This window comes from Archocentrus centrarchus, chromosome 19, assembly GCF_007364275.1.
Source record: "Archocentrus centrarchus isolate MPI-CPG fArcCen1 chromosome 19, fArcCen1, whole genome shotgun sequence".
Taxonomy (NCBI): domain Eukaryota; kingdom Metazoa; phylum Chordata; class Actinopteri; order Cichliformes; family Cichlidae; genus Archocentrus; species Archocentrus centrarchus.
In genome coordinates, this window is record NC_044364.1 from 6,273,334 (window position 1) to 6,300,828 (window position 27,495).

Here is a 27,495-nt window from a genome sequence, read left to right on the forward strand (position 1 = left end):
TCCTACACACACAGCGTGTGTTGATTTGACAGGTTAGGGTGTAAACTAGCAGGAGTTTCCTCCTTACATACAGAGCCAGTTGGAGGTTTTCTCTTCTTATTGGTATGGTGCTCTGGTACTGTAGCTGCTATCAGAATCATCACAATATTCCTTCATCGTGCATCACATGCATCAGCAGAGAGAGATGAGGGGTGATGCAAAAAAAAAAAAAAAAAAACAACAACACTTCACTTATATTATACTGATGAATACTGTAAGGACTTTAATGGGAAACAGCTGTACATGGAGTTTCATTTTGTAGCGTCGCCTTGTCCCACTCTTTGTACTGCTCTTTGATGCTTCCTCCTGAATTGTCTGTTTGTGAGAGAGTTACATCAAGGTGCATGCACCACTGGATAAATTCTATTTGTATCCCATGTTTGGACTTCAAGAAAAAGATGCCACCGCTTTTATTTCTTTAGCGCGGAGACTAAACCATCAACTCAGCCAACGAAAACTCCAAATGGGCTGCTGAAACATGAAATATTCATCTGGGCTTGGTTGCGTGGTTTTCTTGCAGGCACATGTTTTACTGCCCAACTTGGCTCTGTGACAACGGCTGGGCAATACTTCAGTCCTGTTTGTTGTGAGATACCATTTCAGTTCCCATGCAAAGCTCCAACAGCCCTATACCACAGTACTAATGGTGGAAGATTCCTCTGACTTGCCCTGTCTGCTGGGCAGTGACTTGAGATATTCCAGGTGTCTACGTGCGTCCTCCTGATTAGCCCTTACGTAGTAGACAAGGTAGGAGATGACCATGGTGAACCAGCCAAACATGACAACCAGCATGGCCACATCTGTAGTCCTCTTCATCTCCACGCATAGGTCTATGTCAGGTGCCAACAGAAAGGCAAGTCCTTCAACTCCTATTTTCTCAGGATCTGAAGTCTGGCACACAATGCCTGTCAGTGATGCAGGCTCCAGGTCCACATGAGGCATGGCCATCTGCAAATTGCAATTACAGTGCCATGGATTGTTTGTTAGGTTGGCGCGAGCTCGCAGGCCCTCGAAGGCGTCTGGGGTCAAGTTTGCTAACTTGTTGGAAGAAAGGTCCAGGAACTGTAGCGAGGAGCCGAGGCCTCTAAACGCACCTGGTTCTAACTGGCTTAGTTCATTGTGTGACAGGTCTAGTTCAACCAAGTTGGTTAAACCTGCAAAAGCATTTGTTGGAACTGTGGTGAGGAGGTTAAAGTCAAGGTAGACACGCCGTGTGTCGTTGGGGATGTCCTGCGGGATCTCTGTGAGCTGCAGGTTGCTGCAGCGCACCGTCTTGCCGCCACTCTCGCTCTCGGAGCAGTAGCAGTTCTTGGAGCAACTGGTGGCAGCATGATGGAAGCAGAAGGTCATTAGCACCAAACTATGCAGCAGCAAACACATGACCACCGAGTGGCGTAGTAGCCAGTCTGCAAGAAGGGACATTGTGGGATGCGGGCATGCTCCAGGGAGGACCACCTCAGCTGAGGGCTAAAATCCACATCAACCTCCCCAGTAACTGTTGAACCTGTAGCATAAAAAGAACAGAAAGTCATAAAGGCTGTGGGAAGACTACCTTTTAATAGAAAGAACAGCTTGTATAGTGAAATTATTTTCTTTTGTAAAGCACTGATGATTAACAATGTTCTTCAGAAGTAGTGGTGCTATTTAAGGGGCCAACAGTAGCTCGTCTAATTGCACTGTGGAGGCAGCGGGAATACTGTACTCTCATTTCAGCATGTTGCCAACTAGTAGCAACTGGTATTTCCAGGAAACTCCAAGGATCAAACATTCCCTTCATCCCAGCACAATAAACAAGCTAAGAAAATACTTTGGTGTCACTGTGCCTCTTTTATAATTGACATCCCTGCAGTGCAGGGCTATTTCAGTACACAGAGACAGGCATTAACATAGTGCTGCGATACAAAAGGGAAGAAAACATTCCAAACAAAACAGAAATCCACCTAAATTTTAGGACTGTTTTTGTTGTGTTTCCAGATTTTTTTGATATTCAAATGTTCTAGTTTTGCACCCTAACCTAACCCCTACTCCTAACCCATCAGGTCATTTATTGAGAAGTGCAAGTAACACAGAGGTAAGAGCTTGTCTTTGTGTCCTCTAAATTATAAAACTTTAATATTTTGTAGGTAAGCCTTTGAAAATAGTAGGCCAACCCACCTTAACACACTTCATTAATAGCTGATAAGGGCTTACTCCTATCCTGTTACTAATCCTCTTCAGGAAAAACTCCTTAAGTCACTGTAACGTTAGCGCTGGCCACCCAATCCTTTTTCTGGGGTAAATGCTAATGCTATAAACAGCACCAAGAACAACCAAACAGACAATGTGATGATCTGTCTTATTTAAGACAAAGAGAAAGAAGAATTCAACCACCTTCTTAATTTCTCCAAAATGGTCAGAGACTGGGCAAGATCCACTTACCAAGATTAAAAATGAAATCGATCTCTAAGTACCTCAAAGTATCACATGACTGGGGGGGTCGAGGACAGTGAGTAGTGGTGTGTGGCGTGTATATGAGATACAGCTAAAACCCTCACTGTACACTTGCTTAGGAAATGCCTGCCAGACAACCTCAATAATGAGCCATTTGGGGAGATGGAGACTGATGCAAAGCACAGATGAAGCTGGTGCCATTAAGCACTGACTGCTGTGGTTTGCCTCCCTCAGATATGCTATTTATCCATCTTCATCAAGGCCAGGCAAAGCAACTTTCAAAGGATTTCCCTCTGCACTCAGTGGCAGCAGGGTGTACGAGAAAGTAAAACAGCACGACAGAACAGCTTAAAACCCAAAGAAATGAAAGGTCTTGCATGGGTAGTGTTATGCTACAGTAAAGGCAGTACTTTTCTCATCACATAGAATGCCAGCCTGGTATTTGGCAGAGAGATAATGGGGGAGCAGAAGTAAAGAGCTGGTGACAGAGAAGGGGAAAGCATGTGGGTGAGATGGGAAATTGGACACACGAGCACAGGGCTGTAAGAGAAAGAATGATATCAAGAGGATTTAAAGAGAGGGGGGGTAACATTACAGTGACAGCACGGAGGTCACTGCATGACACTAATGAGATATCGAGGAAAAGGGCAGATGTTGGTAAGTCAAGGAGGCAGCTGACAAATACAGCTGGCAGTGAATGAATAGGCTGGAGAAGGAAAAAGGCAAGTGACACTTGTAAATGAGATAAAGACAGAAGACGTGGTGGAAGCTGGATGAGTAGCAGGGCGGGGCACCGGTCTACAAAAAAATTAATAAATAAAAATCATAAATATGTTTGCAACAGATGACACACATGCAGTCAGTGTTTCTAAACTAATCAATGATCTCTCTGATAAATAACTATGCAGCTGACATTGTATATAAATGCAACGTCTCTGCAGCCACAGGTCAATCTGTCACTTCCTAAATTCACTGCTGTCAGGCCTGCACACTCTCTGGCACCATTTTAATGAGAAGCAATAAAATGGACACACACTGAAACATCAGAGTCATTAATATCCAATATATGTTAGTGTCTATTCTGTGTAGTCTTTTTTTTTTTTTTTCATAATTAATGTAGCCTTTTTGTGGCAGCTGTAAACATCTTGTAATTTTTAAATAGGCTGACAGTTATTTGTGAGGGGGCTGGGTAACAGCATCCTTGACATATTTAACATGAATCTATCCTTTTAATGCAGACATAATAATATTTCACCGCTTTCAGCTCAGTCCACTCATGAACCCTTACCTCAGTGCAATTCTGGATGGGCTCTTCTGGCTCCGTACAGGAAAACACTGTGCTCGGTAGATTTCCATTCCCAAATATCTTTTTGACTTTACTTAGAGAGCAGTACAGTAAACAGCATTACTGCCAAGCAGCCAGCTCCTCTGGCAGTGTAATGGCTCTTACTCTGTGGTAGAGATTAGAAAACTGTCACTGACTCATCCTTAAGATTGACTTTAAGTTTTATACCGATCCCATTAGTTTCAAACTTTAATTTATAATAATGAAAACACCAGCTGACGTCACAAGATCTAAAATCAGTGGCTTAAATAGGGTAGCAGCTCCTGCCGAAATATCAGTTTTCCTTATGTCCACGGATCTGGTTAAAATGAACTACAATGAGATAAAAGCGATACCTCGTGGAACCGATACCCTTGTTAAGTTTGTCTTTCATCCCGTTTTGAGTCAGCACCATTCAGCGCTCGTTTCCAGCAGCAGCCACGTTTGAAAACGGCAAACAGCCCCCCCGTTTTCCCTGTGTATTTTTACGGATGAACCGCATAAATTATCACAAAGTAAGCACATGCATTTTGGCAAACGGTACAAATACTTACGTCTTTGCCGCTTTCCCTCTCCCTTCCATCGTGCGTTTCTAGGCAAGTGTCCAATAATAATATCTCCCACCAGATCAGTTCGCTTTCCATCAAGCGGTTCGTTCAATATTTTGCTTCGCTTCCAGTAAGTCCTCCTGCAGCTCGTTAAACTTGCGGAGAAAGCCGCTCTGGAAACCACGACGCGCCACTGGAAATGCCCCTGCACTCCAGGGCTCACTCAGAGCAGCCTTTTAGTTTCCATGCAACCAGAAAACTAGGCAACATTGCCCAAGCCTGAGCGACCTGGCAAGCACGCAACGCGAGGGAATGACTTTCAGCGACGGCGGTGTCTCACAGACTTTGATCCAAATATCTGACAAAAAAGATATTGATGCACAGGCTCGTTGCGCGCAGTGCATTTACGCACTGGTTTGACATTATATGCAGCTAGAAGCTGGGTGCCGTGTGACTGATTCCATTCATTCATTTGAATCTGTTGATTTGCTGAGAGTGACTTGAGTTCAGTGTGCATGCATCAGGTGCGAGCAAAGCCAAACGCGTCCCTCCCACACCATCACACACAGACGCAGAAATGAGCTCATGCTCAAACATGGCTCGGTTGTGCTGGCAGCCTACACTAATCATGTTTGATCTGAAGCTTGTTGTTTCAAACATGCAGCCTGGCTGCCAGCGCTGTGGATCTTTGGCTGTCTCCAGTCCCTTTTTCCTGCCTGCTGCCACCCGATAAGGATGTCCAATCAAATCCACTATAAAAACAGACGTGCATGGGCAACAGCCTGGGAAAGTCTGCCAAGCAGCTAGTCATAAGGTATTAATGGAATTAAAATCAATAAAGTGGCATACTTCACCCAAACTCTCCCTGGTGCTCTGGAATAACAGAAGACATTTGATTAAGTTTTTTTTCTTTCTTTTGTTGAGGTGTAAAACAACTTTCTTGCAGTGATGAGTGAGTGCATGCTGTGGAAGAAAGTCAAGCATAAATAAAAAGAATATTGGATTTATTTGACTTGAAATACAGCATTTTTATGCATTTATGCACTGCTTTTTAGTAGCATTGTGGAGCAGTTAGAGATTTTTTTTAAAAATCACTGTTTTCCAACATATCCTTTTTAATATTCCCATCCCAGTGCCTCTTTCGGGTTTATAACATATTAGTCATTGTCTGGCCGTAGATTTTACTTTAAGATTATTAAGGGACAAGTAATTGTTTTTCTTATGAGATTCAGGCCAGATAAAAGCATCATAATATCTGTGGGTCCTCATGAGAGATACATGAAGGTGGCGTTCACTGCTGCTGCTGCTCCTTGTGCAGCCCAGACATTATGAGACTGCTCTTGTCAATTAGACGAGGATCAGATAGGTGGAAAAGCATATGACAGAGAAACAGCAGAAAATAGGATTACTTTCCTCATCGACAGAGGAAAGTGCACTGGCAGTCAGTCTTTCTCAGCTTAATCAGGTTACTTCAAATGCTCCACTGTGGTTGGCAGCTAGATGGTGTATTAAAAACCATGCATCAGTCCTGACAGAGTTCACTTTCAAGTGGAAGAAAGTTTCTTTTCTTTTTTTTTTTTTCTATGTTACTGCTTTTTTGTTTCAGTCTGTATCGCTCAAGCGTCCTCTGCATTACCCAAATACCTGTGCAGGTGGCATACCTGCAAGCTAACATTAATCCATGAAGTCAAATTGCTGAGTGAGGATTTGGCTGAGAAAATGCTAGCACCAAACTTTTTACAATGTCACCTCAAGAGGGTGGGAATGTATTTTATTTTTTTTTAATGTACTCTGTATTCCAGTGGAACAAAAGGACTCATATTAATGAGATCTCACGCTTTCCTTCTCATTTGGCCTGCTCACACACAGTCTTACACATGCATACATATGTAGCTAAGCACGCAGGAACACGCTCGCACTCTCTCTCGTTCTCCCAGGTTACTCCTCATCCCTGAGCAAGATCAAAGCCCTGCCTTGTCTTTGTGAATACAACATTAACCTTCTTTATTTATTTATTTCCTTGCCTGTCTTGAGCCTTTTAATCAAAAGCTGTGAGAACACTGTATTAAAAGGATTTCTCGGCTGCTGAGGTCACCTCACCTCATTTTCTCTGTGAGGAGTCTTGTCTTTGAAGTCTGATATTATTGACATTAAACAATAGGGTGCCAATATGAAAGTATTGCAGATATTCATTTGTGCCTTCGCCGCTCGGAGAGCTCTGGCTGCCAGAGCCATTTCAAAAGCTTCTAAGTGCAAAAATGTGGAGTCTTGAATCTCACTATAAAAGCAGGTTATGAATGGTTTTATGCTGGTATGTTTGGATAGGTTGATGTTGTCTGTGTTCATAAATTTTATTTTGATATGCTTCAGGGCAGTGGCTGGCACTTTCAAATCTGTGAGTAGGGGACCCAAAAGAGGTCATGAGAGGAAGCTATTGGTTTAAAGATGTTTCTAGGACAGAAAACAACAATCTGCATGTACCTTTTTTTTTTTTTTACCTCTTTTTCAATAATACTGCATATGTTCAAGTTCTTTAGGGTTAACATCAACTGATCAGAGTGACAATGCTGAGATACTGATCCCATGATATCAACCATTGTTTCCGACATGCACTGTATCCCTAATGTGTTTTAGGCTTCAGCGCCCTCACTTTTCATTCACTTTGAATCAGGTGACATCAAGTGTTCCTGAACTGAATTGTGGATCTGTTGCTTTGCTTTGCTTGTGTTGAAAATCCAGCACAGGTGTCAGCCAATTAAATCATGTTTATTCTCCCTCTCCTCACCCCCAACCAGCCATGGCGGATGGCTGCCCCTCCCTGAGCCTGGTTCTGTGGGAGGTTTCTTCCTATTGAACAGGAGTTTTTCCTTCCCGCTGTTGCCAAGTGTTTGCTCCTAGGGATCCATTTGATTGTTGAGTTTTCTCTGTAGTACTGTATGGTCTTTACCTTACTATATAAAGCACCCTGAGGTGCTGTGATTTGGTGCTGTATAAATAAAACAGAATTGAATTGAACTGAATTATTCAAATGCTCCAGTGCAGCCATTAGCCAATACTGAGAGAGTGACATGGTTTCACCATGCAGTTCAGCATTAAAATGAACAATCAACCTGTTGTACATATATGGCCACTAACAGGTAGCTAACTTGGCTACATGCTGATTGAAGCTTGGTCAAGTTGCCTTTTGATGATTGGTTATTATTGCTGTGGTGATCACACCAGCAAAGACACCCCTCCAAACATCAGGAATGCCCACAGTCAAGGACTGAAACAATGCATCAGAATTCTGAATAAGAACAGGATACAACGTTTTCAGTTGGTACCAGATACCACAGCACACCTTCAGGGGTCTATAGTGCTTTGATGGGTCAGGACTGTTGCTGTAACAAAAGGTGGTCCAACACAACATTAGGCAGGTGGTCATAACATTATGCCTGATTGATGTATAAAGCTCTGCATGGACAGGCCCCTGAGTAAAAGCTGCTGAGACCTTATCACTGCTGATCAGGGTCTCTTAATTGTTCCACTCTTTTACTTTAAAACCACAGGCGATCACACTTTTGAGGTTGTGGTGCCCAAATTTTGGAAAGCCCTCGCTCAGCCTATCAGATCGGCTGAATCTGTTGTTTGTTTTAACCGACTGCTAAAACTCATTTTTATAGGTTAGCGCTGCCTCAGTCTTTCCCCCATTAATTTAGGCCACAGTTTATATTTATTTGCATGAATGGAAGTGTGTATTCTGGACTGAATGTGTGACTGTATAGGTTATTATTAATAAAATGTGTGGAGAAAAAAAAAGGCTATCAGCTTGAGCTGCTTACCATACACTCTGAGCTTTATGTCACAGACTTACAGACAGAAAAGGTTGGGAAATAAGGTTGTTTAATATAATAAAACACCTCAGGGTACGATTACATTCAAGAAGTGTGATTAAATAACAAAGTGGCATCGCTGATAGTAAAATCTTAAATGTTAAGTTACTATAGTTGCCTGCAGTTGCCTGCAAACACAGGATAGAGGTGGTCTAAGCTGCCCTTTTAAACTAATAATAATTCTTAGTCTGTCACTGTATTAACAATGACAGCCAGGGAGGGGTGCTTACCTTAAAGGTCATGTTGTGGACCTCCAAGGACACAGCTGGAAATATGATGGTCAAAACATGACCCAGAAAGCAAGCTGAGGGAATAAAAACTGTATTTTGGTGCTGTAAATGTTAGACGTTTGCTGCAGGTATTATTTTCCTCCCTAAACACTGATGTCTTTAAAGGTTACAATAAAGCGTGTTAAAGGTTTAAATGTTGAGTGACATATTTGTCATATCAGCTCCCTCTTCCTCACACGCAGCGCGGCCTGAGCTCCTGCGATTTTTGTTTTCTACCTTCAGCCATTCGCTGGCAGGCATTTCATCTGTCACACGCCTGGAAATTGACTGAGCCAACATATTCACAGTGGACCTAAAGCTGTAATTTTGTTTTCATTTTAGGTCATTGTCATCGTTTTTTTTTTTGTTTTGTTTTTTCACGAGTGCTTTCATATCCCGTTACTCACAGGAAAATAAATGGGAGAAGTCTTTGCCAGGAAATAATTACCCACACCCCTGAGGTGAATTTAATCAAATTTAAGTAAAATCCAAGGAAGAAAGCTGTCTAACGCTTACTCCTCATAAACAATGTTCGGTAGCACTTTATAATCCAGCCTGCAACCAAGGGTGAGATGTCCCCTTTAATAAAATGGGATTTCAACATGTTCTATCTGATGCTATGATGTAATTATATGTGCCTACAAACACCAGAATATGGGGATGACAATTCAAGTTTTTACAGGAAAGAAGAAATAATTGTACAGTAGTGTAAGTATCTTTAAGTAGTGAGCAGTGTGTTCAAGTAGTGTGCAAGTAAATGTAAGTTAATTAAAGCTTTATAGTGCAGCAGATAACACTACAGGGTGGATACAAATATCAAATATTTGGTACATATGCTCTTTTATAAATATTTTTTTGATGAACCCCATTTCAGATAAAATAAACAAAACTTTTTGAATGTTCATAGTATCAAATCATACACATCTGACTGCACAGAAGGCGATCTCAGAAGTCATATTATTTATATACTATTTATTTCACGAAGACAGACTGTCATTAATGTTATTGTTATTTATTTACTTACTTATTTTTATTTTATCTCAAGGTGGTAGTGGCTCAGGAGGTAGAGCGTGTCATCTGCTGATTGAAAGGTTGGTGGTTCAGTTCCTGGCTGCTCCAGTCTGCATGCCAAAGTATCCTTGGGCAAGGTACTGAACCCCAAGTTGCTACCGATGTATTAATCAAAAATTAATCAAAGCATATCCACTCTCCCTCCTCTGCACATGTCCAAATCATCTCAGCCCTGCCTCTCTAACTTTCTCTCCAAACTGACCTGATCTTACCATGCTAAGGTCAGACGAGTGGGCAACAAAGCAGAGAAAGACAGATAAGGATGGTAGAATGGTTGGATAAATCCAGTTACTGCATTTCTATTGACTGATAGCCACAAGACCAGAATTATGAAGAGAGATCTTCAGAACTGAACAAAACTGTGCTCCTAAAGAGATGCTTTCATAGCATTGCATATGAATGGAGGAATAAGAAAAGCAGTAAGACGCAGTAGACTGTAGAGGAAAGCTGGGAAAAGTGACTACCATGGTCCCTCTGATGTATTCATTCCTAATCCTGTCCATCCTGGTCAATCCTGATTAAAGTCAAAACAATTCAAATCAAGGCTGATTATTAGCTCCTATATCTTTGGCTTATATTTTTTGGTCTATGGTGGATGGAAAGTCAAAATAAAGAAAATTATCTTTTCCCGCTGTAGGCTGTCATGTCTTTTACAAATCCCAAGCGCTCTCCTGGACAAGCTCTGACAAACCTGTCAGTGCTCAGTTGGAGCAGTTCTTTACCTGTCACACTAATATCTGTAAAGGAGCCCTTTCCTTGTAAGACACTGTTCATCAAGCCACATCAAACAGCTCCGTGAGACAGCTATCAACACGTCGGTGACACTCCGAGTTTCATTTTCTCCCAGTGTCCCGAGCAGACAAGCTTCAGAAAACATAGAGCCATCAATAAATAAACAGGAAAGCAGGTGGCAGCTACTGAGAATGTCCATCTACTTTGCAGGGTGACTATTTTTGGATCCTAAGTACTTAGCATTCCCTGTTTCAAACTGCCCACTAGTACTAGATAAGAGCAGGTCTGTGTGTGAGTGTGTTAGAATAGTGATGGTCTCATTTCAAGCATGTTTAATGTCATAAATTACCTGAAAAATGACCTGCTGTCAAAATTCAGGAAGGATTATTTCTCGGTCTGGATGCAACAAACACAACAAACCTCCCAAGGCCGCAAGTTGTTGTTTTTGCACATGAGTTGTTTTGCATGTATTTAATAAATGAGCTGCTCCGTGTTGCATCCTTTGTATCTGCTGTCTTTAGGCTAAGCTAAGCAAATCGTTTGTTAAAGTCTACATTGTCCTCTGGCCACAGCTTACTATTTATTACTTACTATTTAAAAATCTCATCTTTAATATGATAATCGCAAAGACTGCAGTTTGAGCACAATGAGTCAGTCTTATTCTAGATTATTCTAGATTTAATGCCGTTATGGCAGAGTGATGAAATATTTATCTGCGCCTGGCCACAATTTGTACTCTTCTTGGGAAAAGTACAACATTTTGAGGATAAACTGTCTCTTCTGCTGTTTAAAAACAGTCTATTTTAAAGACAGTATGTCGGACCCCATGTGCATTGAAAGTGTGAGGGCAGCAGGTGCATTCTTTTAGAAATCTTAAAGGCGATAACTCATTCTTTTTGGCTGAAAACACCACGCAAAAAAGTAAATACAAAAAAAAAAAAAAAAAAAAATCAAACAAACAGTTCTGTGTGCTTGCACCTTCATTCATGTGTGCAGCTGTGGGTGTATTAGTGCACTTGCAAGCCACTACATCGACTGGACTACAGCAGCACTACTCAAGCTCCTCCGCCCTATTATTACCATGCTAAGGTCAGATGAGTGGGCAACATAGCAGAGGAAGACAGATAAGAATGGTAGAATGGTTGGATAAATCAAGTTACTGCATTTCCATTGACTGATAGCCACAAGACCAGAAATATGAAGAGAGATGGTTCTTCAGAACTGAATAAAACTGTGCTCCTAAAGAAATGCTTTCACAGTATTGCATATGAGTCTTTTTATCCCAGCAGAATGGAGCAACACGAAAAGCAAAGGTCTGTGTGATATGCAACTAAAAAAACACATCAGTTTAGGGGCATTGTGCAACTACAGGGGTGCCCTCAGGGAGCAAGAGACATTATAGAAGAAGGAATTTGACATAGAGCACCAAATTGATTTTAAGCTGTTATATTATGCAGTGTGTATGCAGGTGAAAGAGAGACTAAGAGAGAGGTGGTAGCAGTGGTGATAAATGAAGTGAAAGATGCAGTACACTCTAGTGGAAAAGGGGGGAAAATTGTCCCAGAAAACCAGAACACTTTTTTTTTGCAAGCTCAGTTTTGTACATTTAAAAAGGTCACTCATGCTTTATATCCCAAACTACCAAAAGGCGTCAAACATCATAACCTCGGACAACAAAATCCATTTCCTCCTTTCCTTTTTTCCTCACATCATATCCTGTTTCCATTTTCTCTGCAGTTGGGGAATTTGAGGAAGGAAAGCGACATCAGTCAGGATATGGTCCCTCTGCAATCATCAGTGGGGGCTGAGCCTAACGACCCTGGATCACTGAGCTTTTGTTGTTTGAGCAAGCCAGTCCACAGTCAGTGTGCATCTGTAATACATTTAAAAATGTACCTTTTAGTTGAATTGGTATGAATATAGATCTGAAACAGCATCTTTTTTCCCTATGTGAGACGAATCTCTTAACTGTAAAGGTACTTGTGTGTTATCGAGATGAACACTTGACTTTTTAGAAGTGTGTGATGACACAGTAGGTGAAAAGATTTGAGACAAGGTGTAGATGAAATAGAATATGCATAGATGTTAATGCTTCTCTCCTCAGCTATGACTTCTGCATGGATTATACAGCAAGATTACATCTTACATCACTATTCTCTCTGAGTCTTAAAGACAAAATGATGATGCTGTTAGGGCTCCTCGGGTGTGCAATAACTTGGCTGAAGAAACCAGGCTCACAACATCAGTGTCTTCTTTTAAATCATTACTAAACAGTCATTTATATTGCAATACTTTTTTGTAACAATACATTTTAGTATAGATTTTATACTTTTGACATTCTTAGTTTAGTTTAATTCTATTTTATGATTTATTGACTTCCTCCTAGTTTGTTTGTAGTATAAAAATGCAAAGATATTTAAAACAAAACCAAAAAAAAAATACAGGGGTTATGTCCACATTGGAAACAGTCAAATCCGAATTTAAATGATCATTTTTATGTAGAACTACGAATACTTGGTTCCCCTCTTGTCTCTTTTCCTTTGTGTACATGCAGTCCCAACACGTACTTTACTTCTCCTTGGGAAGCTGATTGGCTGGCAGACAGAAGGTGGGTGGGCTTATATCACGTTTACCGTCTGTGATTGGTTATTTAATGAAAAAGAACAGATTCGCTGCTCTCATTGGAGGGAAGGCTCAATCGGTCCGTGGTATGATTGGTCAACATAGCTGGCGGGAGAGACGTCCACTAAATTTCGAATATTCAAACTTAAGTCGGGGATCAAACGTTTCAGTGCGAACAAGCCACCGTTATTACTGGGGTTAGCTGGGATTTAGGTAGCTGGTTGTAAACCAAGTGTGTAATATATTTAATATAACGTGCTTTAACAGTAAATACAAGAAGAATGGCTGAACCGTTGAAGGTAACGTTACTGTCGCTTTGATATGAGCTGCTAACGAGCTAACCTGCTACAACTGTTAGTTACGGTGAAAACTCTTAGTGGTTAAAGTCAGCTAGCTAACTCCGTGAGCTACATTAACGTTACTAATAACAGCATGTAACGTGATGGCGCGCGTTTAGACGTACAAATACCCCTTTTAGTAACTTAACTCGTCCTAGACACGTGGCAGAGCAACAAATGTGAGAATGCATATTAGTGCAAAAATGAACTATAGGTAATGTTGCTAAGCCAGTTAAAATAGTGCCACCCCTGCATTCATTCACCAGCACGCATTTTAATCACAGCTCAGCAACTTCAAGGGGGGTGTTTTCTCCACTGTGCACTGTGCCAAAATGTGATTTCTGGTGTTTGACAAAAAATGACAAAAACATCACAGTTCTATAAAGATATTTTAAGTTGCCAAAAAGTACTGGATTGATTATAATGTAGATACAATAATGCAGAGTCATAAAGATACTTGCAAAACAGGTTATTTCTTCATTTTAAATATAAGCCCTTCATAATCCTGTTGACTACTGGCTATTTACCAAAAGATATTACACATTTAAAAAAAAAACACAGAAATATCAGAGCTCACTTTTTGGCACAACATGCCAAATTGTCCGAGATTGTGTTTTGTGTACAGTAAAACTGAAAATGTATAACTGCAGCCATGCACAACTATCAGCAAGTGGCATTACAAATGCCGCTGGTCATCGTATGAAGGTTATTTGTAATACATAGACAAATCCCGTCTTCACCACACAGCAGTTTCATAAAACACCATCTTGGGTCATTCTCATCAGGCCTATTTGGAAAACAAGCCGGTGGAAAAGATGAAGAAAGATCCAAAACGTCTGTCGGTGGAGAGGATCTATCAGAAGAAGACGCAGCTGGAGCACATTTTGCTCAGACCGGACTCCTACATAGGCTCTGTAGAGCCTGTCACTCAAGTAAGAAGTCTTTAAAATTTCCTGCATAGATTTAAGACCATGGGTACATCTAACAGGATGTAAAGATATTTTTTTTCACTGCACAGTTATGGTTCATATTATATGAATGTATGCAAGCTCTTTGTGGTTATTTGTTGACTTCCTTCATTAGCAAATGTGGGTGTTTGATGAGGATGCTGGATTGAACTGCCGCGATGTGACGTTTGTGCCCGGGCTTTACAAGATTTTTGATGAGATCCTTGGTGAGTAAAAAGCTCTGATAATTATAAAGTGTTTATAATGTTGTTCATCCCAAGACAAACCTTCTTTAATAAAGCACATTTCTGCTTTCCTTTTTCTCCTATTAGTAAATGCAGCTGATAATAAGCAGAGAGATAAGAGCATGTCCTGCATCAAAGTCATCATTGATGTGTGAGTACTGTGTAGCAGCATTAGTTAAGATATTAAAATACAAAGTAACTCTCCCACAGCATCCGTTTGCATGTAAGCTGACAGACCAAGCTTGTGTGTATGTTTTTGTCTTTAGTGAAAACAACACCATCAGTGTGTGGAATAATGGGAAGGGTATTCCTGTGGTGGAGCACAAAGTGGAGAAGGTTTTTGTGCCTGCTCTCATCTTTGGACAGCTCCTCACTTCAAGTAACTATGATGATGATGAGAAGAAAGTCACTGGTAAGATTGATGCATTTGAATGCTTTATCTAATATTGATTTAGTAGTGTTCTGTCACAGGTTTTGCTCATTTCCTAACTCTATACTTGGTCTTTAGGTGGACGTAATGGATATGGTGCTAAGCTTTGCAACATCTTCAGTACAAAGTTCACTGTAGAGACTGCTTGTAAAGAGTCGAAGAAGTGCTTCAAGCAGGTAGGAACGAAGATGAACCTCATTACCCACTTTAATTTTTACATCTTGAAGAGCGAGAATGATGATTTTTATTATGCTCATGTTTTCTACAGACTTGGTATGACAACATGGGCAGAGCAGGGGAGGCTAGCATCAAACCCTTTGATGGGGAGGAGTACACTTGCATCACCTTCAAACCAGATCTGGCCAAGTTTAAGATGAGTATCTTGGACAGAGACACAGTGGCTCTGATGACCAGGAGGGCCTATGATATCGCTGGATCCACTAAGGGTGTCCGGGTGTTCTTCAATAGCAAGAAGCTACCAGTAAGTTACAGTGATCACCATGTTTTCACCTGCCTATCTATCTGTTAACTCTTAATATAGTGGGAATTCATTTTATTAGTCCTTGTAAGATATTGATTGTATTTAAAATGTTGAATAAAGACTTCTTCCACAAAGTTAAACCTAAAATCTGAAGCAGAGTTAAGTTTCGAGCTTTCTTCTAATGCTAATCCTATTTTTTTGTTCTCTTAATTCCTTCACTTAACATTGTTTGTACCAGGTGAATTTTTTGAAAAACATGTTAGATTTGGCTGGGATAAAATGAGTGGATCAGTGTCTAAGACAATGGCTTTTTGCACTTAAGATTACAGGTTTCCGTAGCTATGTGGACATGTACGTGAAGGACAAGGTGGATGAGCTGGGTGGTCCTCTTACTGTCATCCATGAGATTGTCAGCGAGCGCTGGGAGGTCTGCCTCACCATGAGCGAGAAAGGTTTCCAGCAAGTCAGCTTTGTCAACAGCATTGCCACAACCAAGGTAATATCTCAGCGTATTAGTTTGGTTCTAATGCATCTATTATGTATATGTAGCTTGTTGTTAAATTAGTAATTTAAATGTTTAAGTTGGAATGCTGTCTAAATTTATGTCTTAAAGCAGCTCTAAAACAGTTTAAGAATGATTGAACTAGACTGAGCTCTTTTGGCAGCTAAGCAGAAGTCTGGCTGCTCTCCAGCCACTTTGTGTCACCGTGATTAAGACCTATAGCATTTATTTTCTAAATTGATCTTGGTTTTGTCCTCTGGACTTCAGGGAGGCAGGCACGTTGATTATGTGGGTGACCAGGTGGTTAGCAAGCTCATTGAAGTGGTGAAGAAGAAGAACAAAGCTGGGGTGGCAGTCAAGCCTTTCCAGGTAGGGATTTTATTTGTTATATTTTTAAGGAATCTCTATATGTAAGTGTACTCCTTAAAATTAACATTGCATAACTGAGCGTTCTTCACGTCATCTCCCTCTAGGTGAAAAACCACATGTGGCTGTTTGTCAACTGCCTGATTGAAAACCCCACCTTTGATTCTCAGACCAAGGAGAACATGACTCTGCAGCAGAAGAGCTTTGGCTCCACTTGTCCTCTCAGTGAAAAGTTCATTAAACAGGTGCTGTTGAAAAACCACCAGCGTTGGATTCCTCAGAGGTGCAGTCATTCAGCGATTACACTAACTCGTCTCCATCTTCTGTTCCTCACAGGCCACATCCTGTGGGATTGTGGAAAGTATCATGAACTGGGTGAAGTTCAAGGCGCAGTCCCAGCTCAACAAGAAGTGCTCAGCTGTTAAACACACAAAAATCAAAGGTGTGCCAAAACTGGATGATGCCAACGATGCAGGTAATGTGCGCCACACTCGGTACGATCCAGCATCACGAGAATGCAGATGAGCTGCAGCCATCCTGTGCTGACTTGTGTTTTCTAACAGGTGGGAAGAACTCCATCGGCTGCACACTGATCCTTACAGAGGGAGACTCAGCCAAGACACTTGCTGTGTCCGGGCTGGGAGTGGTCGGAAGGGACCGCTATGGAGTCTTCCCTCTCAGAGGAAAAATGCTCAACGTCCGGGAGGCTTCACACAAACAGGTTAGGCTTAGCAACGGTTTCCAAACATAGTGATTGCTTAAATAATCTATTTAGTAAACAACTGAGTAAAAATTGTTTGATTCTGCTCCTCAGATTATGGAAAATGCAGAAATCAACAACATCATCAAGATCCTCGGTCTTCAGTACAAAAAGAACTACAGTGACCCAGAATCCCTTAAGAGTCTGCGCTACGGCAAGATCATGATCATGACAGATCAGGTGTTTAATCTTTATTGTCGTACCTCTTTTTCAGTGTCGTCTTTGTAGTGACAACGTTCAGGATTTTTATGTGCCCGTGAATATCTTTGAATAGGTCTTTGTGATCTTCTCTTCATACTGGCTCTGAAGCTTTTCCACAAGAATACGCTGAGAGATTGGAAACAAAATTCACAGTCCTTGCTTGTGTTGTTTTACAACACTTTGGATAAACATAAACACAAACCATATTCTCAGTTTCATAAGGTGCTGGTGCTGCAGGAACAATTGGGTGGTCAGAGCAGGTATAAATTCAGTGTAAAATTAGCTGTGAGCCCAGTTTTGTGAAGAAACATACACTAAACCAAGGAAGGTACCCCCTCCCCCACAGCTGTGCAGAGAGCTACTAATTTACACCGAGCATGACTTTGTAAGCTTTGACTCAATTTAGATTAGTGGGGCAGCTGAAGCTTCACATGAGCCTCAGATGACCATTTGAGTGTGTGGGGGTATCTTTTCTTCTTCTTCAGTGAACGAGGCTTATGAATTTTGTTCAGCATTTTTGCCAGCACAGTGACATTCAAGTGGGAAAACAGGGCCATCACTGGGATTGTTAATAGCAACGTACAAGTCCTACTCTCATATATGGGACATAGACCCGTGGATGGATGGGTAGGTGGGTGGGTAATTGATGAATGTTTAAGACACTCATGAAAATCCCTATTACTGCTACTAATGCTGTCCTAGAGCACTTTATTACAATTTTTCATTACCCACTTCCTTTCTTGGTCTTTACTAATGACTTTGTTTTAATATGTTTTAACTGATATATATTATTGTGATAGGATCAAGACGGCTCTCACATTAAGGGTTTGTTGATCAACTTCATCCACCATAACTGGCCGTCATTGCTGCGTCACAACTTCCTAGAAGAGTTCATCACCCCCATTATCAAGGTACATAGATGTTCTGACACATGTAACATTGCTGGCTTCATCGGTCAGTTTATGTGATGCATTCTTTTATTCAGACATGGGTCACGTTCACAGCTTCATTCAGATATTCCTACAATAGCAACGGAGAGAGTTGTGGTGTGCCATGTTTTTTTACAACATGGCAGAGGAATAGGAGTCGGTTCCAGGACAGAGCACCAAGATTGTTAACATCTTATTGCTGTTAGGGGCATTCTCCACAACATGCATGTGTTTTTGATTTGTCTTGCTTCCCTCTTCAAAGATACAGGAGACCTGCACAGTTGAGATATTGTGTATTTTGTTTTTAACCGTGTTGGAAATTTGATACAATACTGCCATCTGCTGTCAAAACCCCAAATACTCAGAGCTTAATGTAAAGCTGCTTGGTCTCCTTTATTTCATTTACTTCCTTTATATGACCCACTGTGATTACACACTTTATTTCTCTCTCTCTCTCTCTTCAGGCATCTTTCAAGAAAACTCAGCTGTCTTTCTACAGCATTCCTGAATTCAATGTGTGGAAGGAGAGCCAGCCCAACCACAAATCTTGGAAAATAAAATACTACAAAGGTTTGTTACAAACCCCTGTGTGGTAGTAAAACAGAAAAGTAAGCAACACACAATGCTGATGGGCATCGTTATAGTTTCTGTGTTATTGTTTTGCTGTAACTTATATGATTTCTTCCTTTGTGGCCGTTTGTCCTTCTAGGTTTGGGAACCAGCACATCACAGGAAGCCAAGGAGTACTTCAGTGATATGCAGAGACACCGTATCCCATTCAAGTACTCTGGACCTGAAGATGATGAAGCTATCACCCTTGTAAGATGCTACCCATCTGTGTGGCTCATTCCTCAGCCAATTTATATTTAATCTAGACTTTTTGAACATCCCATAGGCTATCACTAGTAGTTGGAGAGCTGATATTTGATTCTTGTCTGTGTGTGTGGGTGTTTTTAATTATTATTTTTATTTCCATTTGGCCAGGCCTTTAGCAAGAAGAAAGTGGAAGAGCGAAAAGAGTGGCTCACCAAATTTATGATCAATAGACGTCAGCGCAGAGAGCACAACCTGCCTGAGGTAATGTCCAAGCAATTAGTGAACATTTGTGCTTTGTTTCTGTGCTTCTAATTTTTAATGTTTTGCTGTCTCTTCACAGGAGTACCTGTACGGTCAGTCAACAAAGTCTCTCTCCTACAACGACTTTGTCAACAAAGAGCTGGTGCTTTTCTCCAACTCTGACAATGAGAGGTCTATTCCCTGCCTGGTGGATGGTACGTGAAATCATTGCAATCACAAGCAAGAAAGAAAGTTAATGCTTTTTAGTTCCCTAACAGTAATGGAGAAATAGAAAGCTGGGAATTGTCCAGATCCAGTTTAAAATTTAAGTCATTTGAACATGTGTTCAGGGAAGGTTTTCCTGAGTCTGCCTGACAGGGGTATAAAAGGTTAGGAACCTCTGGTCTAATGTCTACATGCATTTGTCTGCACGTCAGGTCTGAAACCAGGTCAGAGGAAGGTGCTGTACTGTTGTTTCAAGAGGAACGACAAGCGAGAGGTGAAGGTGGCACAGCTGGCAGGCTCAGTGGCTGAGATGTCAGCCTATCACCACGGAGAGGTGAGGTGGCAGCTTCAATGCTGCTGATTTTTATAAATGTATTTTTAATTTGGTTGTTTGGATTTTTCAATTTAATTGTAGCATTTATATGTTTGGGGGAAATGTTTGCCCCTTTTTAAATTGGCTTGCATTGCACTTTGCTTTTGCTGCCCACTTTAATATCAAAGAGTAAATGTCAACTTGGCCAGGACTTGAATCATTACACATGCAGAGGATTGAGGTTAAATAAAGCTGATTTTATTTAGAGAAAAGTAAAAGCACAATGACCTTTCATAGATTTTTTTTTTTATTTTTTTTTATTTTTCTTATAGTTCCCAGTGAGCCATACTGGCTGTATTGAGCTGTTTTCTGTTGTGTTTCTCTAAACTCATTCCTATTTTCAGGTCTCTCTGATGATGACCATCATTGGTTTGGCCCAGAACTTTGTGGGAAGCAACAACTTGAATCTCTTGCAGCCTCTGGGCCAGTTTGGAACCAGGCTGCACGGTGGCAAGGACTCCGCCAGCCCTCGATACATCTTCACCATGCTCAGGTCAGCAAGCTTCCTCAAAGGTTTCATGTCTGAGTCAGTGTAGGGAGCCAGAATCTGAGGGCTACCATTTTTGTAATTGTTGTTTTTGTGCCGTTTTATGGGCGTGTTTGTTTGGTGTTTTTTTTTTTTTAACCACTTGTGAGATGGAATTTCTTGACGCCAGCTGGATTGGTCAGTGTTAGAAGGCTTATTATGGTCTGAACCATTGTCACTTTTTGCACTGCTATTTGTGACTTGATCTGGCAAAAGGAGTCGCAGGGGCTCAAAACATGTAAGCGATCTCTTCTTTGTTGGTAAGAACCTCCCATGAACCTGAAAATGACCCCCAATACGGCACGCTGATTCATGTTATTGGCATAAGAATCAGTCCCTGTGACTTTTGCCATATCGGGTCACATATAATGAATTGTGGACCAACGAGTTGTGGGTCAACTATCATCCCAGTGTGAGAACCCTGCCCCTAAAGCTCCAAACATCCTGCAATCATTTCATGATTCTGAGAAAAGGGGGAAGTTCTTTTCATTGTTTACTCCATCACTGACTCAAATTCTAACGATCTTTACTTCTAGCCCCCTCGCCCGCCTTGTTTTCCCAGCTGTAGATGACAACCTGCTTAAGTATAACTATGATGACAACCAGCGTGTAGAGCCAGAATGGTACATTCCCATCATCCCCACTGTGCTGGTGAATGGTGCCGAAGGCATTGGCACAGGCTGGGCCAGCAAGATTCCCAATTACGACGTACGTGAGATCATCAGCAACATCCACCGTATGCTCGACGGCGAGGAACCTCTGCCCATGGTGAGGACAGAGAATGGCTGCTTGATTACTATGTTACTCATTGATGTTGCAAGCACACTGCATTTATTGCACTTAATAATAAGTTTAATAATAATCTTTTTTTTTTTTTTTTTTTTTTTTTTTTTTTTTTTTTTTGTCAGTTACACTGTTTTTGTGATCGTTTGGGGTTGAAATTGAAATTAGATTATTATTCGATTGCGCAGCGCTAATCTGTTGTATGAAACTAAGGGCTTGTTTTTCTGTCACAGCTTCCAAACTACAAAGACTTCAGAGGCACAATTGAGCAGGTGATGGATAACCAGTTCTTGAATAGTGGAGAGATCGCCATCCTGGATTCAACCACCATTGAAATCTCTGAATTGCCTGTCAAAACCTGGACACAGGTTGGTCATTAAAGTGATTTCCAGTTTGGTAGGGGGATTATCAATACACACATTTTACACATCATGTGCACCAATGGCTATTATTAAATTGATAATAAATAAATATATTCGTGAAGGTGATTTTTAGGCCATTTTGATGAACTATTTATGTACTTTCTGGCCTAGGCCTACAAGGAGAACGTGCTGGAGCCGATGCTGAACGGTACAGAAAAGGTTCCTCCTCTCATCACGGACTATAAGGACTACCACACCGACACCACAGTGCGCTTTGTGGTCAAGATGACGGAAGAGAAGCTGAGGGAGGCCGAGGCTGCCGGCCTCCATAAAGTCTTCAAACTGCAGAGCCCCCTCACCTGCAATTCTATGGTAATGATTCCCAGATATTTGCAGGCATGACAGCAGGATGAATCACATCATTAAATCCTTTACTGTGAAATCTCAAGCATTTCTCCAAACATGCTTGAATGTGGAACATCAGCATTTTCCCCCTCTGTTTTTTAGGTTCTGTTTGACCACGTGGGAAGTCTGAAAAAGTACGAGTCTGTGCAGGATATCCTCTCAGATTTCTTTGAGTTGAGGATGAAGTACTACGTGCTGAGGAAGGACTGGTTGGCAGGCATGCTTGGGGCAGAGAGTTCTAAGCTCACCAACCAGGCTCGCTTCATCCTGGAGAAAATTCAGGGCACCTTGGTCATTGGTTAGTGGCAAGTTTTCTATAGTTTTTTTTTTTTTTCAATAGGTTCTGGATGAGCCCATATGACTTCATATATATAGATATTTATATTAATAGTGTCCATATGTGTGCAGAGAACAAGCCAAAGAAGGAGCTGATTCGCATGCTGCAACAGATGGGTTACGACTCCGACCCAGTGAAGGCTTGGAAACAGGCTCAGGAGAAGGTAAGACGCTCGGATTCAAATGGTTTTCAAGTACAACAAAAGAGGGATGCAAAATAATCAGCTGTGTTAACTCTCGTAGAATGAGGAGGAGATGGAGGATGAGGGGGAGGAAGAGGGAGAGAAAGCGGACACAAGTGGACCTGACTATAATTATCTGCTGAGCATGCCCATGTGGTTCTTGACCAAAGAGAAGAAGGAGGAGCTGTGCAGACAGAGGGATGCTAAGGTGAGTGTTTGAGCTATGCAGCTCACCTAGCGCTGGTTTAAATTTTAGATTAGTAGGTGTTGTGTTAACTTTGTGTGTTTCTGTCCTAACTATTGTTGCACAGCTGACAGAGCTGAACACCCTAAAGAAAAAGAGTCCATCAGACCTGTGGAGGGAGGACCTTGCTGCTTTCTCTGAGGAACTGGCGGTACTGGCTCTCTCTGTCTGCCATTTGTTTTCACTCTGTGTCCAATCATTTGTTAGTCACACGATCAGATAAAGTTGTGTGTATTAAAGAGTGTTACATCCTAAAGCACAGCTGTCATCAGTGCTTTTCCTCCTGACCCAACCTGATTGTTGTTTTTTCTCCCTATTTTTGTGTTTAGCGTGTTGAGGCAAAGGAAAAGGAGAGCGCTACCATTCCTGTAAAAACTGGAAAAGGCAAAGCATTAAAGGTGAAGCAGGAGACTTTGCCCACACCACAGGGCCGCCGTGTTATTCCACGTGTTACCAGCACCATGAAAGCTGAAGCTAACAGGAAGGCTGACCTGAAGAAAGGAGAGGGAAAGAGAGGCAGGAAAGTCAAGGTATGTATTTTCTTATGTGATTAACAAATCCAAGTACAGAACATTTACCTGGACATACCTTGCCATATAACATTTTGTTTATTGAACCTAGACTATCACCATTACTGATGTATGAGACATAGTTGTGTTTTGATGGGATTTTAAATCTTGCATCACATTTATGTGGCAAACTGCCCAAATGTAACATTTTCCTTGACTCTGTTTTTGTCACTCAAGAGTGAAGATGTAGTGATGAAAATGGAGTTTGGAGAGGATGCAGAAAATACAGAGCCAGTTGAGAACACTGGCTTAGCTGCACGACTGAGCAAGAAAACTAAGACTCAAGCAACGGATAAAGGTAAAAATGACTGTTCAGGATATCAGCTGGAAATCATTTCAAGCACGATCACACACCCCAGTTTACTGATGTAACCGGGAACCAGTAGCTCTTTATTGATTTCTGGTGGGAGACTTGGAACAATGCACATTAACCTCACAGACGTAAGCGCCACAGCTGTTGGTGGAGCAAAAAATTAATATTTTTCTTTCAAATTTTGTGACCGCCACCTCTAAAACAAATATTATCCCATCATTGAATGCCTCCTTCGTGAATACAAACAAACTTGGTTCTTTAAATCTCTCAGACCTCTGATGCAGATTTGCAAAACAATAATTGTGGTGTAAATCAGGTAAATGTTGTTATTGGAAAACTTGGTGTTCAGTCTGACGTGAATATGAGAGCGTATCAGAGCACTCAGAAATGTTGGCAGGCATAGATAAGTTGGGATGGAAGAATAATAAGAGATTGCACTTTTTTTTTTTTTTTTTTTTTTTTTTTGTTAAATCTCACTAAGAAACACATTTTTTTGCAGCAGCATCAAAGATGAGCAAGCAGACCACTCTTCAGTTCAAGCCTGCTACCAAGAAGCCCAAGAAAAATCAGTGGTCAGATGAGGATGAGGATGATGGTGGCCTATCTGAAATGGAGTCAGAGGAAGTGGCTGCCCCCAGAGAGCGCATAGAACGTAAAACTAAAGGTGAATCTGCTTGATGGACCACACTGCTGTCTCTACTGATAACTCCTGAATCAACTTTCCTGAATCAGCATGAGACCTCAACTTCTCATGCTCATTTTCTTTAACAGAGTGCAGCATAACTAAAGCCGTCTCCTCTCTCTTGTACTGCTTAAGCTACGGTGAAGTACGACATGTCTGACAGTGAGGATGAATTTGATGACTCGGGGAAGAAGGACGCTCCAAAACGCAAAGCCGTCATCAGTGATGATGATGCAAGCTTCATCCCGGAGCCCAGCACGTTGTCCGGCAACGATGTGGAGTCTCCAGCCCCACCTCCCAAAGCTCCAGAACCTAGGTGAGTATGAGAACACTGACTTGAACAAGAAGCTCCTTGTACAGGTTTTTTTTTTTGTTTATGTCTTTAATGCATCCTATATTTTTTTTTTTTTTTTTTCTGTGCAGGAAGAAGGCAGCAACGAGCAAAACAACAGTTAAAAAAACAAGCACCAAGTCAAGCTGTAAGTATTTCACCACAGAATAATAGTGTGATGAGTTTGAGAACTGTGTGGCCAAAGGTCTGAGGACTGGATGTTTTCTCTCTGTGGAACTTTACAGCTCAGTCAGAGGATCAGGCGCCGGCATCCAAGGCTCCAACTCAGCGTAAAACCAAAGACGCTGCACCCAAGAAACCTGCCGCTGCCAAGAAACCAGCTGCATCAAAGAAGAAGGCTGCAGGTATTAACACAAGCCTGTTGGGCCTACTTACAGCTGTGTGCTTTTTGTGTAGCAGAGACACTCGTTTAGTCTTATGAAGGTCACAACATGAAGATTTGAGTACAAAAACAAACCAAAAAATCATGTTTTTATTTGGCATGTTTGTTTTTTCTTCTAGATGTGAAGCAGCCATCTATCTTGGATGCTCTCTCTAAGCCCAAACCTGCTTCCTGCGCTCCTGCTGCCAAGAAGCTCCCTTCATTTGATTCCAGTGACTCAGAGGGTGAAGGGAAAGCTCCAGTTAAAAAACAGAAACCTGTTCTTAAACGGAAAAAGGCTTTCAGTGACGACTCTGACAGCAGCTCCTCAGACAACCTCATGTCACGCCTCAAAGCCAAGACCACTGCTGGCACCAAGGTCACTTTTTAAAAGATATGATACAAGATATTCTGAAAACTGGGAAATTCCTGTGGTACAGTAACCCAAATGGCAAACACAACCTATAACAATGAAGTGGAAAGGCTCAATAGAAACCAACAGGGCTCAATAAGATCAAACTAACTCAATTATATGGGGAAAAAAAGCTTAGTAAGTAAAAATCTAAATAAAATACAATTAAATGCCACGTAAAACACTGAATATGAAAACGTGTCTCTAGCAGTTACAAAGCTCGATAAAGATAATAAAAGAATAAAAATATTTTTTATAAATGTGGCGTTTGAAATGAAAGTTCAGATGATTCTCTGCTACACAGATGTGTTGTGGTAAGGGGTTATTTTGTACGGTCTGAAAGATTTTGTGTCCTTGTGGCAGTGGAATCACCTTTAATCCTTTGTGTTTCCTTTGCTGTTGCAGAAGAGCAAGAAGTGGGAAGAGGATGACAGCTTCCAGGTTTCAGACCCTGAAGAAGCAGCTCCTGTAGCTGCAGCGCAGCGGGAAAAACCCTCACGAGCCCGGAAACCCGTCACCTACAACCTGGATTCAGACTCAGATGAAGATTTTTAAACATTAGTCTCCAAGTCATTGTTTCTAAATGATAAGTCATGTTTTTTGGAGCATTGTTGCAGTTAATATTGCATTTGTTTAACTCTCCTGAAGCTCAGCTGCAATTACACATTTAATGGAATTTGGACCAGCAGCCTGTGGGACCTTAAAAAAAAATCTTGTTCACTGTTTCAGAGTTTCTCATTTCACAGAAAAAGAAAAAAGCTGATTTTAAATGCTCTTGTATCTATATAAACATCTAATCTTAAAATTATTTACTCTTAGTTTCTTGAAATGTGTTTTGTAATCCACATGTTTGTGTTTTGTCTTGTCCTGTAAATATTTCTTTGGCTGTTCATTTTATACCTTTAAGAAATAAACTTCTTTGTAGTGATTTTATGGTGTGTTTGCAGCTGTTTCACCGGCTTCTGTCGGGCCTCCTGTTTGATGAACCTTACTGTGGGTCAGTATTCTGTAGGAATGTTTGCAATAAGCAGAGGAAGGAACATCCACCTTAAAATGTCCTGGCATAATGAGAATAGTGTTGAGGGAAATTTGCACCTGCTTAAGCATTTTTTCCCTGATTGGTTATGTCTCAGCATGCTGGTCTGGTCATTAGCACTCAGTAAGAAAGTTCTGAGTTCAAATCCATCATCTCGCCTTTCTCTGTTGAGTTTGCATGTTCTCATATCTACATGGGTTCTCCCTGGGTACTCCGACTTCCTCCCACAGTCCAAAGACATGCAATTAGTGGGGTTAGGTTCATTTGTGATTTTAAATTGTCCATTGGTGTGAATGAGTGTGAATGTTTGTCTCTGTTAGTCCTGCAGCAGATCTGGCTACAGTGTATCCCACCTCTTGACCTACAGCTGCTGGGATAGGTCCAGCCCCCTGCAACCTTGAACTGAATAAAGCAGAAAAAAATTGGATGGATGGTTATGTCTCATAAGCAAATAAAATATAAATTGTTCTTTTTGAATTTTTGTTTTTATGATCAGTAATTAATGTCCAATCAAATGTCATAGCCCTGATCACAAAAGCAATATTTGCTCAACATTTGTGGCATAAGCCATTTTCCCTTCCCCTACACAGTGGGCTGTTTCACCTCCCACCCTACAGAGGAAATAGTCTTCCTGCTCTGTTACTTTGCTGTAGGGGTGATATCAGCGTTTTCCAGCTGTGTGGAAAACGCTGATATTGCTTGAGCAATACCACTCTGGGAAGTGGTATTGCTCAAGCCAGGAACGCTTGAAACTTCCAGTAGGATGTCGGAGTCACCAGATGTAGCACCCTTGAGCACTTCACCTGGCAACTCCAAGAAGGCTGGGTACTTGTCATTTGGTGCATAAATGCAAATGAGAGTCTGGACCTGTTCCCTGGACTGAAGGAGCAGGGAAGTGACTCTCATCTACCAGTGAAACACCCAACGTAAAATCACAGCAAGCTGAGGGGATACAAAGACATCCACCCCAGCCCGCCACCTCTCACCGAGGCAACTCCAGGTTGGAACAGAGTCCAGCCTGTCCAGGAGACTGGTTCCAGAGCCCAAGCCATGCACTGAGGCAAGCCCAACTATATCTAGCTGGTATCTCTCAACCTCACGCACTAGCTCAGGCTCCTTTCCCACCAGAGAGGTGATGTTCCATGCCCCGGTTACCAGTCTTGATAGCTGGT

General features: G+C 41.4%; 2 protein-coding genes across 4 annotated transcripts; one reads left to right on the top strand and one right to left on the bottom strand.

Annotated features, from left to right (window-relative positions):
• Positions 1-247: 247 nt before the first annotated feature.
• Positions 248-4,947, bottom strand: lrrc3ca (leucine rich repeat containing 3Ca). 2 transcript variants are annotated; one of them, XM_030755547.1, is made up of 3 exons: positions 4,348-4,947; positions 3,758-3,920; positions 248-1,543 (listed from the first exon to the last, which is right to left on the bottom strand). In XM_030755547.1, the coding sequence occupies exon 3, from the start codon at positions 1,459-1,461 to the stop codon at positions 667-669; it is 795 nt and encodes a 264-aa protein (XP_030611407.1). In that variant the 5' UTR covers positions 1,462-1,543; positions 3,758-3,920; positions 4,348-4,947; the 3' UTR covers positions 248-666. The 2 variants fall into 2 exon arrangements, with proteins under 2 accessions (XP_030611407.1, XP_030611406.1); XM_030755546.1 differs by lacking the exon at positions 3,758-3,920.
• An 8,085-nt stretch (positions 4,948-13,032) lies between these two features.
• On the top strand, positions 13,033-26,215 carry top2a (DNA topoisomerase II alpha). Of its 2 annotated transcripts, none has more exons than XM_030754793.1 (35): positions 13,033-13,206; positions 14,031-14,177; positions 14,329-14,419; positions 14,525-14,588; positions 14,704-14,849; positions 14,946-15,043; positions 15,136-15,348; positions 15,671-15,844; positions 16,118-16,219; positions 16,324-16,461; positions 16,553-16,691; positions 16,780-16,937; positions 17,031-17,156; positions 17,978-18,088; positions 18,571-18,676; positions 18,816-18,925; positions 19,091-19,183; positions 19,263-19,377; positions 19,600-19,721; positions 20,105-20,253; positions 20,823-21,054; positions 21,303-21,437; positions 21,603-21,803; positions 21,939-22,134; positions 22,245-22,336; positions 22,416-22,562; positions 22,666-22,749; positions 22,928-23,128; positions 23,345-23,465; positions 23,980-24,144; positions 24,298-24,478; positions 24,586-24,641; positions 24,739-24,858; positions 25,016-25,254; positions 25,693-26,215. In XM_030754793.1, the coding sequence occupies exons 1-35, from the start codon at positions 13,189-13,191 to the stop codon at positions 25,840-25,842; spliced, it is 4,740 nt and encodes a 1,579-aa protein (XP_030610653.1). In that variant the 5' UTR covers positions 13,033-13,188; the 3' UTR covers positions 25,843-26,215. The 2 variants fall into 2 exon arrangements, with proteins under 2 accessions (XP_030610653.1, XP_030610654.1); XM_030754794.1 differs by having other exon boundaries at positions 23,983-24,144.
• The last annotated feature ends 1,280 nt before the right edge of the window (positions 26,216-27,495 follow it).